This window comes from Pelophylax lessonae, assembly GCF_965119305.1.
Source record: "Pelophylax lessonae genome assembly, chromosome: 6".
In the NCBI taxonomy this organism is placed as follows: domain Eukaryota; kingdom Metazoa; phylum Chordata; class Amphibia; order Anura; family Ranidae; genus Pelophylax; species Pelophylax lessonae.
Window position 1 is genome coordinate 108,844,400 of NC_138773.1, and position 16,418 is coordinate 108,860,817.

The 16,418-nt window shown below is 44.5% G+C and overlaps 1 protein-coding gene across 2 annotated transcripts in view; it reads right to left on the bottom strand.

Annotated features, from left to right (window-relative positions):
* Positions 1-1,797: 1,797 nt before the first annotated feature.
* LOC309558248 (transmembrane protein 180-like) overlaps positions 1,798-16,418 on the bottom strand; it is an 86,442-nt gene continuing 71,821 nt past the window's right edge. For both annotated transcript variants that reach the window (XM_082261291.1, XM_082261290.1), the window contains exons 6-7: positions 10,325-10,468; positions 1,798-2,419 (exon numbers count right to left, since the gene is read on the bottom strand). In XM_082261291.1, the coding sequence (XP_082117417.1) occupies positions 2,290-2,419; positions 10,325-10,468 (274 nt within the window). In that variant the 3' untranslated portion in view covers positions 1,798-2,289. The remainder of the gene's footprint in view (positions 2,420-10,324; positions 10,469-16,418) is intronic.

Below are 16,418 nucleotides of genomic sequence, written 5' to 3' on the forward strand. Positions count from 1 at the left end.
AATACTTTCGCAAGGCTCTGTACCAGGGAAAACATCCCTCTCTTTGTGCATGAAGTGCACATTGACAGTGACATTACTTTATCTCTCACAGCCCTCCCTCGTTGACACAGCCACTGGCAGGTGACAATCCGCTCTAGGTGGCAAGTGACAAGCTGCATCTGGTGTCACGCGAGGTGGCAAGTGACAAGCTGCATCTGGTGACAGGCAACGTGGCAAGTGACGATCTGCATCTGGAGGCAGGTGACATGACAAATGACAAGCTGCATCTGGTGACAGGCGACGTGGCAAGTGACAAGCTGCATCTGGTGTCAGACAACGTGGCAAGTGACAAGCTGCATCTGGTGTCACGCGACGTGGCAAGTGACAAGCTGCATCTAGTGACAGGCAACGTGGCAAGTGTCAATTTGCATCTGGTGTCAGGCGACGTGGCAAGCTGCATCTGGTGTCAGGTGCTGTGGCAAGTGACAAGCTGCATCTGGTGGCATGTGACAATCCGCATCTGGTGGCAAGTAACGTGGCAAGTGACAAGCTACATCTGGTGGCAAGCGACGTGGCAAGTGAAATGCTCAGGGCTCCCACTGATTCTGATTCTGCATTATGGTGAGTTGAACTATTTCATTTAATATTATAATGTAATAACAAAAATAATGCACTTCAATCATCCTGACACCATATCAAATATGGTGCCGTGATGATTGAAGTGCTAACACCAGCCATTGCCCAGACAAATTGCCAGTGAAAAACCTAGAGCCCCTCCCACGACTAGACTCTGGATCCGCCCCTGGGCAGAACCCATGGGTACATCTGCACATGCACCATAATGGTGACACCTGAGAAGGAGGGGGGCTTTGTGAAGCAAGCTGAACTCCAGGCAGACAACTAAATATACAGACAAAATACATAGAAGAAAGCAGTTTTATCTGCCAGATCATTTTCATTTCTGGCACCAACCCTAAGATTTATATAACTCTGCCACACCACACAGCTCTGTCTGGCAGAAGAGGTAAGGGGGGGGGGGCAGGGGAGACCTGATTTTTTTTTGCTGGTTCAGTAACGCCTACAGGTCTTCTCCCACCTAATGAATAAAGAGTGAAAGGAGACACAGGAGTTGATTTACTATAACTTAAGAGTGCAAAATCTGGTATAGCTGTGCATGATGGCCATTTAGCTTCTAACTTCAGCTTGTTTAATCAAGCTTTGACAACACAAAATGGAAGCGGATTGGTTTCTGCACCGGATTTTGCACTCTCCAGTTTTAGTAAATCAACCCCACAGAAGACAGATGAGATCTGTGTCACTCTTCTCCTATTAGCATGTTCCTTGTTAGCTCTGCAGTCCAACTGATTGCCTCCTTGTGGTGCATCTCCCTCTCCCAGTCTGAGGGCTGCTGTACAAGGACTGCAAGGGGCCAATACCAGGTTGAATTCAGGTACTTACACTGCGTGGTTTTAAAAACTACATTTAAAGATCTATTAACGCATGCAGAGCTGAATTATTTTTTTTTCTATAATGTTTTTGCCTGTAGTTCAGCTTTAAATCGCATATTTACTGTGAGCGTTTATAATATTTACTGCATATATGTGTTCGGACCCTATGAAAGCAATCACTATACTTTCTCTAGTAGTGTAAGGTAATGGTATATTTTAGAACAAAATATACAAAATACATTCATGTTATGGATTTACCTAGTGATGGGGACATACACAAAAACACTCTTTTCCCATACATGCCAGCAGTTCCCAGAATCGATTAGGCTAGGTTCACACTGATACGGTGTGTAAATCTGATGCGAGGGGGGGGGGGGGGCAGTTTGGGGTATGAAAAAATACAATATAGATTATAGGGCCAATAAGTAGTGGATGTGTATGAATTATTTTTGGAGAATAATTGTATTGTTTAGTGTCACTTTAATTCCCTAAGACTACAGAAGGAGGAACTATTCTAGCATAAGGACCATGATAAAATGTAAGCTTCTGTACTCGGCTTGTTTGAATGCTTTCGCATGTTGTTACAGCTAGAGGAATGCTCAACTCATAACCAGTAAGTGTTGGTTTTTTCAGAAAATGATGTGGTATTTTTTAAACTGCCCAGGGTTTATGCCATAAAGCTAGTTTCAATGTAAATAGTGTTTAGCAGATTTTCTCTAAGACTTGGCAGGCAGAGGAAAATATAGAATAAACCATCAAAAACTGCTTACCAGGCAGTTATTAGAAATAAACATAATAAAAAGGCACCAAGCTATTCTCATCCTATTGTACTTAGAGTTTCATAAATTATTGCTTCAATCTCTCAGTATGAATCTGTAACATGACTGCTCCGGATGGAGTACGGGGTCCATATGATGATCTGTACAGCCGCTATACAGAGAGGGACCAAACACGTCAGATAGAACATGGCATCATGGAGACCTAAAAACAGACTAAATAAAAGAAAGTTAATAAGACTGGTGTGTAAACAGAGAATCACACATTTCATTACTATCTCAAACAGATCAATGCAACATATTATGAATTGCAAAACGTACCTCTGTTGCAGGTGCTTGTGTTATATAGTAGGAGTGGACAGGCTATGGCTTAAAAAAGGCGGACAAATATACATTGTAACATATTAGGTATTTTACAGTATTAGGGCTCTTTCACACGGGCGTTCCAATCAGATCCGCCTGTCAGTTTTTTAAGGCGGATCTGATCGGATGCCCCATTCAGCCCTATAGAGCAGCGGATGTCAGTGGTGACATGTCCGCTGACACCCGCTGCCATCCGCATCCGATCCTGTCCTTGGGGATCGGATCGGATGAGAACGGACAGGCGATTCCCCATAGAGAGCAGCGGGGCTCTGACACCTCCCTCTCCGCACACAGTGCGGAGACAGAGCTGTCATCCGCAGGCTCAGCGGGGATCGGCGGATCGATCCCCGCTGAGCAGAGCACGGTCCGCAACAGAATGCGGACCGTGTGAAAGGGGCCTTAGGCCTCTTTCACACGGGCAGTCCAATCAGGTCCAAAGCCTTAGTCTTTGTGCAGCTGAATGTAAATGGATTTGCGTCTGTTTACCTCTAAGTCTGGACTCCATGCAGGTCTGAAAAAAGATGGAAAGGTTCAGCATTTTTCCATTTTTTTTTTTACCTAAATATGACAGGCCTAAAGTACGGTAGTTTTATGTATGCAAGTCCATTTACATCCGGCCACCCAAAGATCTAATATGGGGCTGGAAAGCTAGGTCATCTGTTCAGTTTTGATCCTGTTTAGCAGATGATCTGTTCAGAAATCCTATGCTGGTCAGACTAGACATGTCCGGTGTGAAAGGGGCCTTAGTGCAAGTATTTAAGACAAGTTATGTCTCTGCCTTAAGCAAAAAGACCTTCGCATTCTTGCAAACCCTTAGTTTTTTTTCTAAATGTTATTTTCCAATTTACTACTTTTGTGTATAGCTACAGTGGTGTGATGCTTGGCTATTACAACTTTTGCCACCTTTACTAAGAATGGACTTTTGAGGTTGGAGCTCTTTTACTGAGTCAAGTCAAGCTCCTGCATGGCAGTTAGCTATCCAGCATACATCTCTCGGAGTTTATAACTGAGACATCATCAGGTATACTGCCTGATGAAGAAACATAGCATGTTTACAAAGTTTGCATGTTTATTATATAGTGGGCTAATAAAGGGTATCACCTAAAATCCAAAATTGCTGCACTGGATAATGGCAAACGCCTGCTATCGCTATCATTCTTCCTACAGTAGAATTTACTTCCACTAGATGGCACCAACCAAACATTTGTATGAGATAACAGTTACTATAGAACAGCCATTTCCAGTCAGGGTTCCTCCAGAGGTTGCTAGGTGTTCCTTATGCTGTGGCTGATTGACCTTCCAATTCATGGTGGTTGCATAATATCAGGACCGATGCCACTTGGCAGAGCCAGCACCATGACGCCAATAAAAGTTGTAGCTCTCTGTATAGGTGGCATACTGACCACCGAGGTTGCGTTATTTCTACTGACCACCAATGTAAAAGCATTTTTGCCATTGACCCAGATGAATTGATTTTAGTAAGGGTTCTCTAAAAATTGATGAAATTATTTCAGGGGTTCATCTGGGTTAAAAAGGCTGCTATATAGAGACCAAAAAGACAAATGCATGCATCTTCGGGTCCTTGTACATGGTACTGATGTATGAATGCACAATGTGCTTTTTTTTTTTTTTTAATGCAGCACTAGTCTGTGCATACAGGGCGAACTGAAAGGAATGTGCTGCATTCAGATCAGTATTTGGCGCTCCTGTGCCACAGCCAATAAGAAGGCCCTGTTGCTGAACTATTCATTTTACAAGAATCTTCTGTACAGGAAGCCAGGGATGGGTCCTGGCTGGTAGATACAGCATATTTCCCCATTATTTAGGTTCTTGTCTCTTTAAGGTGGATGGTTTGAAGTCACGGTTGAGTACTCAAGGGTTCTCACCCATGCAGTGGCGAGGGGTTCTGGGGTAGTTTAGCTGGAGAGGAGTGGACTGCTTTTCAGTACTCTCTGGATTGGTACAGTAAGTCCTAATTAGGGATCCAGAATTTGGAGGTTTGTAGAGATGTTCAGGTGAGAAAGAACCTCCAAACCCTGACTACAGGGATTCTGGTCCTAAAGGGGTAACCTGTCTGTGTGTGAATCCAGGAAAGGAACAGGAAACACTCAGCCCCTGTCTATCAGGGAGTGTTGAAGCAGTACACCCTTGGCAACAGGAGTGGTTGGCTGCTTGTAAATGAGACGCTAAGCTGTTGATGATCTGGCCTTTGCGTCCCCTGAATCAGTCAGGGACTTTAAACCTGCATGGTTTATGTGGGCGGTGAGCGATATCTTTTCATGGTTCATATTTGTTTTCTTGTCTGTGATGCAGGAAGCTATTTTTAATTACTTGTTTTTGAAGGATTAAAGACCAACTGCTTTTACCAGAATGCTTAGCTAATGATCTCAGGCTCCAATATCATATTTCCCATACGATTATATTTGCATTTAACCTTTTTATGCATGCAATTTATCTGCAAATGCCTCTTGTGCAGACAACCAAAAGCCCTGAGATTGTTGCTGGACTCCCCCATCTTAAATGTGATGTCAGCAGCCCCAGCAAGACTCCAAGCTGTCACTCAAGTGGCACTCCTTAGTATTCTCCTTCACTTCTACCCTGACAGCTACATAAAAGGATATGAAGGGAGGGGAGGAGATGCTGGACCAGCACAGACGATAATTAGACACTTCCAGTAGACTGAGGGCTATGACCCGCAAGCTGATAGGGGGCAGTGCTAGGGAAGGAACTGCAAGGGTTAAATGCTGTTCTCCGCTCTCTATCCTCCAGGTATGTAGGTGGCCCTTCCTGTCCTCATGTACAATGCAGGACTGCTGACATGTGATGACATCAGAGAACCTGCAATTGGAGGATCAACGAAAAGAAGTCGGGGCTGTGCACACCGACCATGTTTCATTTTACACTCTAAATATAGGTGTTACATGAAACATTGTCTGGGAGGACTTGGCTTTCAAAACAAAAAGGTGATATTAGTAACTCCAGGCATCAACATGTTCTATTAATAGTATACAATAGTTTCACAAAATTAGATCAGGTTGTCATAAGAAGAGGAGTCTTGTAGCCTTTTTAATTTGATTTTATGTACCGGTTACACTTCTGACTTCTGTACTATGTTGACATACAGAACTTTTCCTAAATGTTTGTGAAAAGAAATATTGATAGACTCAAGCTACACATATAATGTTCTTATAAAATGAGGTAATATACATGATATTACCCAGAAATAATGAATATAAATACACCTAATATTGTATTTATGTACACAATATTAAAAACCTGAATAAATCTTTTTAGTCCCGGTTCACACTTGTGCGATGCGGGAAGCCTATTCCCGCATCGCAAACGCATATCTGGCAGTTCACACTGCCATATGCGATACGCAGGGGGTGTCAATTAAATGTTAGAGCCGGTTCACACTCTTGCGAGTGCGGCGATCGCATATAATATCGGAGCGCACTGCTCCTTCATTACATGAGATCGGATGTGCGGTGCGAATTCAGCCATACACTTTGTATGGCTGAAATTCACACTGCACCCGCACAAAAGACGTACAGGACCCTTTTTTCCAGCCGCATCAGGATCGGATCGCACAGTGGTTCACACTTGTGCGATCCGATCCTGTGCGAACTGTCAGATCGCACTGCGATATGCGATCAAACTGGGGGTGTCGTTAACATTTAATTGACACCCCCTGCGTATCGCATATGGCAGTGTGAACTGCCAGATGTGCGTTTGCAATGCGGGAACAGGCTGCGAATTCGCAGCCTTTCCGCATTGCACAAGTGTGAACCGGAACTTAACGACACCCCCAGTTTGATCGCATATCGCCAGAGATGTATAGTAACGAAGTAGAACTACTTAAGTACTGTACTTAAGTACCGAAATGCGGTATCTGTACTTTCCTAGAGTAGAATTTTTTTCTCCTACTTCTACTTTTACTTCACTACATTTTTTCGATGATTTCGATACTTCTACTCAAGTATTTTTTTTTTGTGCTGCATAGTTACTCGTTACTTTTAAAAAAATTACCACTGCCAGAACAGTAGATGGCAGGTTGCATAAAGCTCAAAAAAATGTGTATAATGTCATTTGTAAATCAGCGCATACGAAAATAAAGGCTGTGTATAATAAAAGCTGCTATACCAAATCTTTCCAATAAAAAGAAAATATGAAACAAACAAATAAATGGTGCTACAGCACTTAAAGTGCATCAAGAAACTACTAACAAACACAGGTTAATCATTTAAATAAATCATTTGAAATAATAAAAACAATATGATGTTCAAACTTTTGACTTATTTCTTTAATAACTACATAACACAGTACTTGTACTTCTACTTTCAGTACTTGAGTAGAAATTTTTTTTCAAAACTACTGGTACTTTTTACTTTTAGTACTTAAGTAGCAAATTTTTTGAAAAAACTACTTGCAATACTTAAGTAAAAAAAATGTTGAATACTTTAGTACTTCTACTTAAGTAACTTTTTCTGCGAGCACTTCCACTTCTACTCAAGTAATTTTTTGATCGAGCACTTGTACTTTTACTCAAGTAGAAATTTCGAGTACTTTATACAAGTCTGCATATCGCAGTGCGATCTGACAGTTCGCACAGGATCGGATCGCACAAGTGTGAACCACTGTGCGATCCGATCCTGATGCGGCTGGAAAAAAGGGTCCTGTGCGTCTTTTGTGCGGGTGCAGTGCGAATTTCAGCCATACAAAGCGTATGGCTGAATTTGCACCGCACATCCGATCGCATGTAATGAAGGAGCAGTGCGCTCCGATATTACATGCGATCGCCGCACTCGCAAGAGTGTGAACCGGCCCTTAAAAAGGATACGTTTTGCAGTCAATCTTTTGCATATCTTTCCATCTTAAAGCCTCTTGCACACTGTACTCATGTATGAGCTTTAGATATTCCTGGCAGAAAAAACGTGAGGATGGGCTGTGCATCATCTACAGGTATTTGCACATATTTGTGAGAATGCACACACAAGCAGGAAGGGTGGCATTTGCGCAAATTTGAGTGTACTTGCAAGTATGCACACAAAAATACTGATCGGCAACTCAAATTTCTGTATTTTTTTTTTTACTTTTTATTACACTGAGCATGTTTACAGGCCCATTAAAAACAACCAGGTTTATTTACTAAAGGCAAATCCACTCTGCACTACAAGTGCACTTGGAAGTGCAGTAGCTGTAGATCTGAGGGGGCATGCAAGGAAAAAAAAAATGTTTTTCTTGCACATGATTAGATGATAGAAATCAGCAGAGCTTCCCCTTAGATCTACAGTGACTGTACTTCCAAGTGCACTTGCAGTTCACTTGTAGTGCAGAGTGGATTTGCCTTTAGTAAATCAACCCCATTGGGCTGCATTTAGATGAGTAAAAAAAAAAAAAAAAAAAAAAAAAAAACACCTGTCTGCCTGAAACCTGAGTGTTTTCAAGCAGCAGTGTGCAAGAGGTCTTAGATGGAATAAATCAATAAAAACACATTTCCAGTACCAGGAAGCATCAATTTGATATCCAACTTGATTGCATGTATATTTTTTTCAAGCACACAATTTTTACCAGAAGAAAAAAATGATTACCCTTTAAAAGAGCAATTTTAACAAAGATTTTATACCACTAAACACTGTGTTTTGCCTGTGGAGGAAAGAAGAATGTCCGTATTGTCAGTGGCGTACCAATGGGGGGGGCGGGGGGGCGGCCCGCACCGGGTGCCACTCACTGGGGGGTGTCAGCCGGTGTCCTGCCCGGTGTTCAGACAGATCCCGCAGTGTGAAGGCAGCTGCAGTGGCAGCTCCTTCAGTCCGTGCTACTAGCGGGGGGCGGAGCCACGGCGGGAATAAGGGGGCGGAGCCGCGGCGGGAATAAGGGGGCGGGGCCTCGGCGGGGAGAAGGGGCGGAGCCTCGGCGGGAAGAAGGTGAGTGCCCATTGCAAAAGTGTGTGTGCTGGATAGGAGGGGGATGGGGCTGCTGCATATAGAGGGATTCATCTTTCTCTATTCTTGAGCTTCCTGCTGAATAACTGATTCTCCTCCTCTCCCTCCTACAGGAAGAATAGGGAAAGATCAATTCATCTATATGCAGCTGCCCCCTCCCCCTCCTATACAACTTCTTTTGCTGGCCCCCCAAAGTTCTTAACCTCCTCCAGTGCTCCTAATCAGTGCTTTTAGCCCCCCCCAGTGCACTAGACCCCCCCTGTTCTTTAGCCCCCCCCCCATGCTCTTCAGCTCCCCACAGTGCTTTCTCTCTCCCCCCAAGTGCTCCCTGTCCCCCCCCCCTGTGCTCTCCACCCCCTGGTTTTCCTTGCTCGCCCCCCAAGTTCTCCCTGTCCCCCCCCAGTGCTCTCCACCCCCCTGGTTTTCCTTGCCCGCCCCCAAGTGCTCCCTGTCCCCCCAGTAGTCTCCACCCCCCTGGTTTTCCCTGCTCACCCCCCAAGTGCTCCCTGTCCCCCCCAGTGCTCTGTACCCCCCTGGTTTTCCCTGCTCGCCCCCCAAGTGCTCCCTGTCCCCCCCCAGTGCACTCCACCCCCTGCACCTTCCAACCCCCCTACAATGCTTTCCAAACCCCCTCTTAATTCTCTCCTGTCCCCCCCCCCCCACCGTGCCCTTCAGCTCCTCCAGTGTTCTCTGCTTCATCTGTGCTCTCCGGCCCCCCTAGTGCTCATCTATCTTCTATCATGTCCTCAGTCTCTGAGCATCTCCTGTATCATGTCCTCAGTCTCTGACCATCTCCTGTATCATGTCCGCAGTCTCTGACCCTCTCCTGTATAATGTCTGCAGTCTCTGACCATCTCCTGTATCGTGTCTGCAGTCTCTGACCATCTCCTGTATCATGTCTGCAGTCTCTGACCATCTCCTGTATCATGTCTGCAATCTCTGACCATCTTCTGTATCACGTCTGTAGTCTCTGACCATCTCCTGTATCATGTCTGCAATCTCTGAGCATCTCCTGTATCATGTCTGCAATCTCTGAGCATCTCCTGTATCATGTCTGCAATCTCTGAGCATCTCATGTATCATGTCTGCAGTCTCTGAGCATCTCCTGTATCATGTCTGCAATCTCTGAGCATCTCCTGTATCATGTCTGCAGTCTCTGAGCATCTCCGGTATAATGTCTGCAGTCTCTGAGCATCTCCTGTATCATGTCTGCAGTCTCTGACCATCTCCTGTATCATGTCCTCAGTCTCTGACCATCTCCTGTATCATGTCTGTAGTCTCTGACCATCTCCCTTAGCAAGTCTCCACTCTCTTACTCAAACTTAAACACATTGCTAATATTAGCTATCTATCTATGCTGAAGGTAGGACTGTGCAGGGGAGGCAGAGAGTACAAAAGGGGAAACTGTGATTAGAGAGACGGGGGGCAGACTGCAAGGGGCACTGTGATGGGGGGCTGTGAAATTTGTGTAAAAAATATTCTTGAAAACATTACATTTTTTTGTGGGTGTTTTTACATTTTAAAGTCAGGGGGGGGTGCCAGATATAGGATCCGCCCCGGGTGCCAAATGCTCTAAGTACGCCACTGCGTATTGTCCAACCACACTGCTGTCAATTGTCCATTTTGGGTCAGCAGACACCTTCTAAAAACCCACCCCATTCTTCTCTTAACTCAAAAACTTATGTGATCATATCTTACCTGATGCAATTTTTAAGCTGAATATTGGTTTGAATTGCTAAAAACTTGTAAAGTAAAACAATACATTAATTAAGAACTCTTAGTGCCCATGATACAAGGTTTTATAAGGACTTACTTGGGATCTGGCTGGTCAGCTTTGCTGGTTAGATGTTCATATCCATACTGATTAAGTATACTGACAACAAACATGGGTGCCAGCGACTGAGCAGGCTTTGTGAATAGAGCATTTGTTCCAAAGACCATTGAAGACAAAGGAGACCTACATAGTGTAACAGAAAAAAGGGTAAAATGTACACAATTCAGAATAATTTATCTTGAAACAGTGTCTGAATTGTATTTCTTATAGTGCCAAGCAATGGTACTCCCATGTCTGAGAAATTACTTGTTCAAATATTATTTAAGAATATCATGGAAGTTTTCTCAGAGTCACAGGCCATTGTTATGTCACTACTATGTTCAGATAATTCTGTACTTTACTCAGTGAGAAGCCATGATAGCAATAATTTATAATGCTAAACACAGATGTCTGATAGAAATAGACAAAGATATGATTAAACCTAAACGTATATAATGTATAATATATACGTTATATGATGTACAGTAACCTACATTTTCAAACATTTCATTCTGCCGTGTAATAAAAACGAAAATATTTAATTGATATTTTGGAAATCAGTAACTGTGTTGTTTTTTCCCTTTAACCACTCTACTACCGCTCACGGTAATAGTACTGCGGCAGAGTGGCTCGTTCCCGTCCAGTCACGTAGTATTAACGTGACTGGACTCCTCCCCTTCTGGGCGGCGCTTGCGCGCCGCCGGAGGCTCGCTCCCGCTGTTTTCATTCACAGCGGGAGTCGGGCCAGGGGAGGAGCAGCGGCGATCGCCGCTGCTCTTACCCGATCGTCGGGGATCGAGTCTGGAGATCCGCCCGCTGTGTGTAAACACAGCGGGCGGATCTCCATAGTGACAGGGAGTGACAGATCGGACTGTTCAGCATAGCTGGACATCCGATCTGTCCATGAATCACATAGTCACCTCCCCCCCTACACGTCAGTAAGCACCAGGCATACATTAACCCCTCCCTCTCCAATAAAATTAACCCCTTCCCTGCCAGTGTCATTTTTACAGTAACAGTGCATATATATAGCACTGATTACTGCAGTAATGTCACTGGTACCCCCAAAAGTGTCAAAAATGTCAGTCAGGGGTCCGGTCTGTCCGCCGCAATGTCGCAGTCCCGCAAAAAAAAAATCGCAGATCGCCGCCATTACGCGTTAAAAAAAAAACACCAAAAATGACAGAAATCTTTCCCTTTGTTAGTAAACGCAATAACTTTTGCGCAAACCAATCAAAATACGCTTATTGCGATTTTTTTTACCAAACATATGTAGCATAAAACAAATTGGCCAAAAACTTTTAAAAAAATTGGTTTTTACATCTTTTTTGGGGGTAATTTCATATAAAAAAATGTGAAAAATATTGTTATTTTTTCAAAATAAACGCTCTTTTTTTGTTTATAGCGCAAAAAGTAAAAATCGCACAGGTGATCAAATACCACCAAAAGAAAGCTCTGTTTGTGGGAGAAAAAGGACGTAAATTTCGTTTGGGTACGGCGTCGCACGACCGCGCAATTGTCAGTTGAAGTCGCACAGCGCCGAATCGCAAAAAGTGGCCTGGACGGAAGACAGCAAAATCCTCCGGTTGTAAAGTGGTTAATAATGATGCTGCTACAATGGTACCCAATAACATACCAATATAGCCAAGAAAGCACTAATCTGTGTTTGCAGGACTGGTTGAGGCCAGTCCCCGATTTCTCTTTACCTTGTAAATTTGGGGTTTTACTACACCTCGCCCCTATGGTGTACATAAGGTAACAAGGTCTATGGCACTTTGCTTTGGGCTTGCCATTACCCAAATGCTGGTCTATTTTGCCTCCTAGTTAACGGCCATTTCACATGGGCAGCAAAGGAGAAGTAAAAAACAGGCAATTGATCCGTGTTTCTACCGCCTGATGACTGCTCGGTTAAATCCTTACATTTCAGCCAAATGAGGGTGGTAAACATGCCACAGCCACGATGCTTTGCAGCCAATTTAACTCTGGTTTCAGAGTTTGACACACAGGACTTTGAGTCAATGGGATTGCATTGTAACTGCAAGCCAAAACTTGACACGCGGCATGGTATTTCAATACAGAACCCCAATTAGAATTAAAAAAAAAAAAAGCACCCCCGCCCAATAAAAAAAACTCAGGAAGCAGCAGGGTCACCTCCTAAATGCCTGCCAGTCACTGATCTACTACCCTCTGAAGAGCAATTCACAGCAGATCACTTTTCACAGGGCAGTAGACCTAAACAGGTCCTAAAAGGAACCTCACAATCCTGTGGTGATGTCAAGCGTGGTTACACCCCTCACAAGGCACAATCAGTACATCCACCCTTGAAGTGGGGTAGGTGTCAAACTTTGATACTTTTTTTAATTTCCAGAAGTTAGGAAGAATCTTAATGTACCATCTATCAAGGGAAGCGAACTATGATGCTACACCAGCCTTTTTCAATCGGAGTACTGTGGCAAAATGCCTAAAAATTGCCCAAAGTGTATCCACAAGCTAACAGGAGGATCAAACCTGCCTTTTTTGCTACACAAAGGCATGGGTTTTTATAGTGCAGAATTACAACCTTGGGCACTGAGTGAAATAAATGGTGGAGAGGAGACCCAACGCTGGAGCACTAGTCAGTACCAGTGTGCAAAGGTACATTTGCGTTGTGCGAGAAAGCTGCTGTGTTATGTAAAACTATTAAAGTTTAGTTTTTTTACAGTTTAGAATGGGGTGCCTCGAAAATGTGCATACTTTTAGTATTTAGTATTTAGCACATTTAGCACAGACAGGCTCCTGACCAGACCCGAAGGGCCATCGACATTATTTCTGCCCTGAAATCGAACTGGGATGGGGGAGGACAGAGACGAGGCATGCTGCTGTCCCTTAACTTACATAAGGCATTTGACTCCTTATCACGGGAATACTTCTTGCACATGCTCGAGAGATATGGCTTTGGGAATAACTTCCTTACGCTAATAAAAACCCTGTACAGGGGACCTATAGTGAGATTATCTATCAAAGGGTATAGTTCTGAGTACCTTGCCATTCGCAGGGGAACGTGCCAGGGGTGCCCATTGTCCCCCCTCCTATTTATTCTAGCCCTGGAACCACTGGCTATTAAAATACGGCAAAACCCCAATATCCAAGGTATCACCTGTGGCGACAGGGTGCTTAAGTGCACACTCTTCGCCGATGATATCCTGCTACATCTGTCGACACTATTGGTCTCTGTCCCTAATTTGCCTAGGGAGCTGGAGTCATTCACCGCGCTCTCTGGATTGCGTGTGAACCAATCCAAATCTCAGGCCCTGAATCTGACACTGGATGGCACCATGGTATCCACACTTAAAACTAATTTCCCTTTCAAGTGGCAGGACAAGTCGCTACCGTACATTGGCATTCACCTCACTGCCTCTGTGGACATACTCTACACGTCTAACTACCCACCCTTGTACAAAACTCTGCGGGCAGATCTTACTCGATGGGCGGTTAGCCGTCCGTCGTGGTTCGGCAGATTGCATTCAGTGGAAATGAATGTTCTGCCTAGGTTGTTATATCTATTTCGAACTCTAGCGATATCGATCAATATGTCGGATCTTAAAGCGTTTCAAAGCAAGATTGTGCAATTTATATGGGGGGACAAGAGGCCTAGAGTGAACAAGCGGACTCTCTTTATGCCTAAACTGCGAGGAGGTCTGGGGGTCCCTAATCTGCTAAAATACAATCATGCTGCTCAACTCACCCACCTGATTAGATTCCATTCCAAGAGACTTCACCCAATATGGATGCAGCTTGAAGCCACACATTTACCCACTGCTCCGATTAGTCACTTGTGGCTGCGGCCCAGGGATCGCCCTGGGGTTCTGTGCCCCACCTTGTCTCTGTCATTGGGAATATGTGACAGATCGTCAAAAAGACATGAATTCAAGTCCCCCCGCATTCCATTAGCTCCCTTATTGGGCAATCCATTGTTCCCTCCGGGCCTCTGTCCTCCTGCATTTGAGTGGTGGACGAACAAGGGATTTCTCCGGTTGGCAGACCTTTGTGATAGGAAGGGTCTGCTCCCTAGAGCTACATTACAAGAAAAACACTCTTTTCCAGTAAGGGAATATTTCCGCTACACCCAGATTTCTCACTATGTGAACTCTATGAAACGTATTTGTGATATAACTACTTCGACCCCCATGGAGCATATATGCAATACGATCGATAAACAGAGAGGCTTTATATCTATGATCTACAATATATTGAACGATGACAAAACTAAATTGCCTAACATGAAACGTTGGGAGGCGGATTTGGATGAGGAATTGTACAGGACTGAGTGGAATGCGTTGGCACAGCTCAACTCAAAATCTTTGATTAACACATCTCTGATAGAAGCTAATTATAAAGTGTTTTTGCGATGGTACATGGTCCCGGTCAGATTGGCTGCGGCAGTTCGAGAAGCCTCTCCAAGCTGCTTTAGGGGATGTGGCCAAATGGGCACAGTTCTGCACATCTGATGGACCTGCACTAAGGTCCGACAGTTCTGGATCCGTATATATAATTTCATATATTCCCTCACACATATTAACTTGGTTAAGTCTCCTCTACAGGTGATTTTGGATAAACCTATTGAGAGGGCTTCGAAACATACCAAAACACCTCGTAACGTTTATCTTCACAGCAGCCAAAATAGCAATAGCCCATTCCTGGAGATCTCCGTTGGTACCAATTGAGCTGCTTAAGGCTAAGCTGACCTGGATCATGATCAACGAAAGGATGGTGGCCATCCTTCAAGATAAAATGCACCTCTTTGAGAAGACTTGGGACCCCTGGGTGAGATTCCTGGCGGGCTCCCTGTGAACAGGGGGGAAATACCCTATATAACGGGATCAGGCGGCTTGCTTGAGTCACCTGGTCCTCTACCCTGCAGACCTGGACACCAACCTTCTGCTGCTTCTATTCCTTATCCTTTCCTTTTTCTATTTCCTCATCTTTCTTTTCTTTTTCTCATTTCTCTCTTCCTTATGCCTTCTGCCTTTCTCTACCACAAATTATTTATGAAGACGTGGTCATCTTAGGGCCATTGTGGACCCTCTGCTGCCGCCTGTTGCGGCTATTATAGATATTTGACATGTCAGTGGCTCCTTTGTAGCATTGCCGGAGGTGCAGACCTCAAATACTAGTTATGGTACAGTGGACTGGAGGCTGGGTGGCCGCTTCCCCCTCTCGGGGCGCAGTGTGTTCCCCTGGGGGCGCCGGAGGGGGTGTGGCGGGGGCCTGGGCCAGATGGCACCGCTCTAGACTATTGAGAAAGCCAACAATGTGTTTTTCAGATGTGTATGCCACTGCTTTAAGCTTCTTTGTAGGCCATGTCGACTGTTTAGCACTATTCCATGTCATCTTATACTATGGTTGTTGACTGTACCCATCTTTGTGTTTTTCTCTTACAAAAATTAATAAACATATTGAAATCTAAAGAAGAACTCCAGGGGAGAAGGGAGAAAAAAAATTCACCCTTGTAGTGGGTCTCCCTTTCCCACTGCAAGCATTGACTGCCAGTTTTGCATATGAGCTGATGAATAAGGTGCTATACTTTTCTTATTCCTTGCTTCCCCAGCAGCCACCACTCTCCTCTACTGTTTGATGGCCTAAGTTTCGGGGTCTCCAAACTTTCTAAACAAAGGGCCAGTTTATTGTCCCTCAGACTTTAGGGGGGCCGGACTGTGGCCAGCTGAAGTAGACATTTTCCTGGTATCAGTGGGAATAAACATCGCCACATTTGGTATTAGGGTGGGGGAATAGTGCCCTATTGTTGGCATCATAGAGACCATGGGAGTGCCCCATTATTGATGTCAGTGGAAAAAAAGGTGCTCCATTACTGGTGTCAGATGGCAGAATTGTGTGTCGTATTATTGGAAGGGATAATGCCCCAAGCATCAGATAAAGGCAAGCAAAGGGCCGCATCTGGCCCCCGGGCCGTTGTTTGGAGACCACTGCCCTAGTTTATTGGCATGCCCTCAGCATCTTCCTGTACAATGCAGGAGTGCTGATCCCGCATGCAAGATCTGCACTGTGCCTTGTGAATCATCCCAAAGCCTTCTGAGACCGATTATGTGTCCCAGAA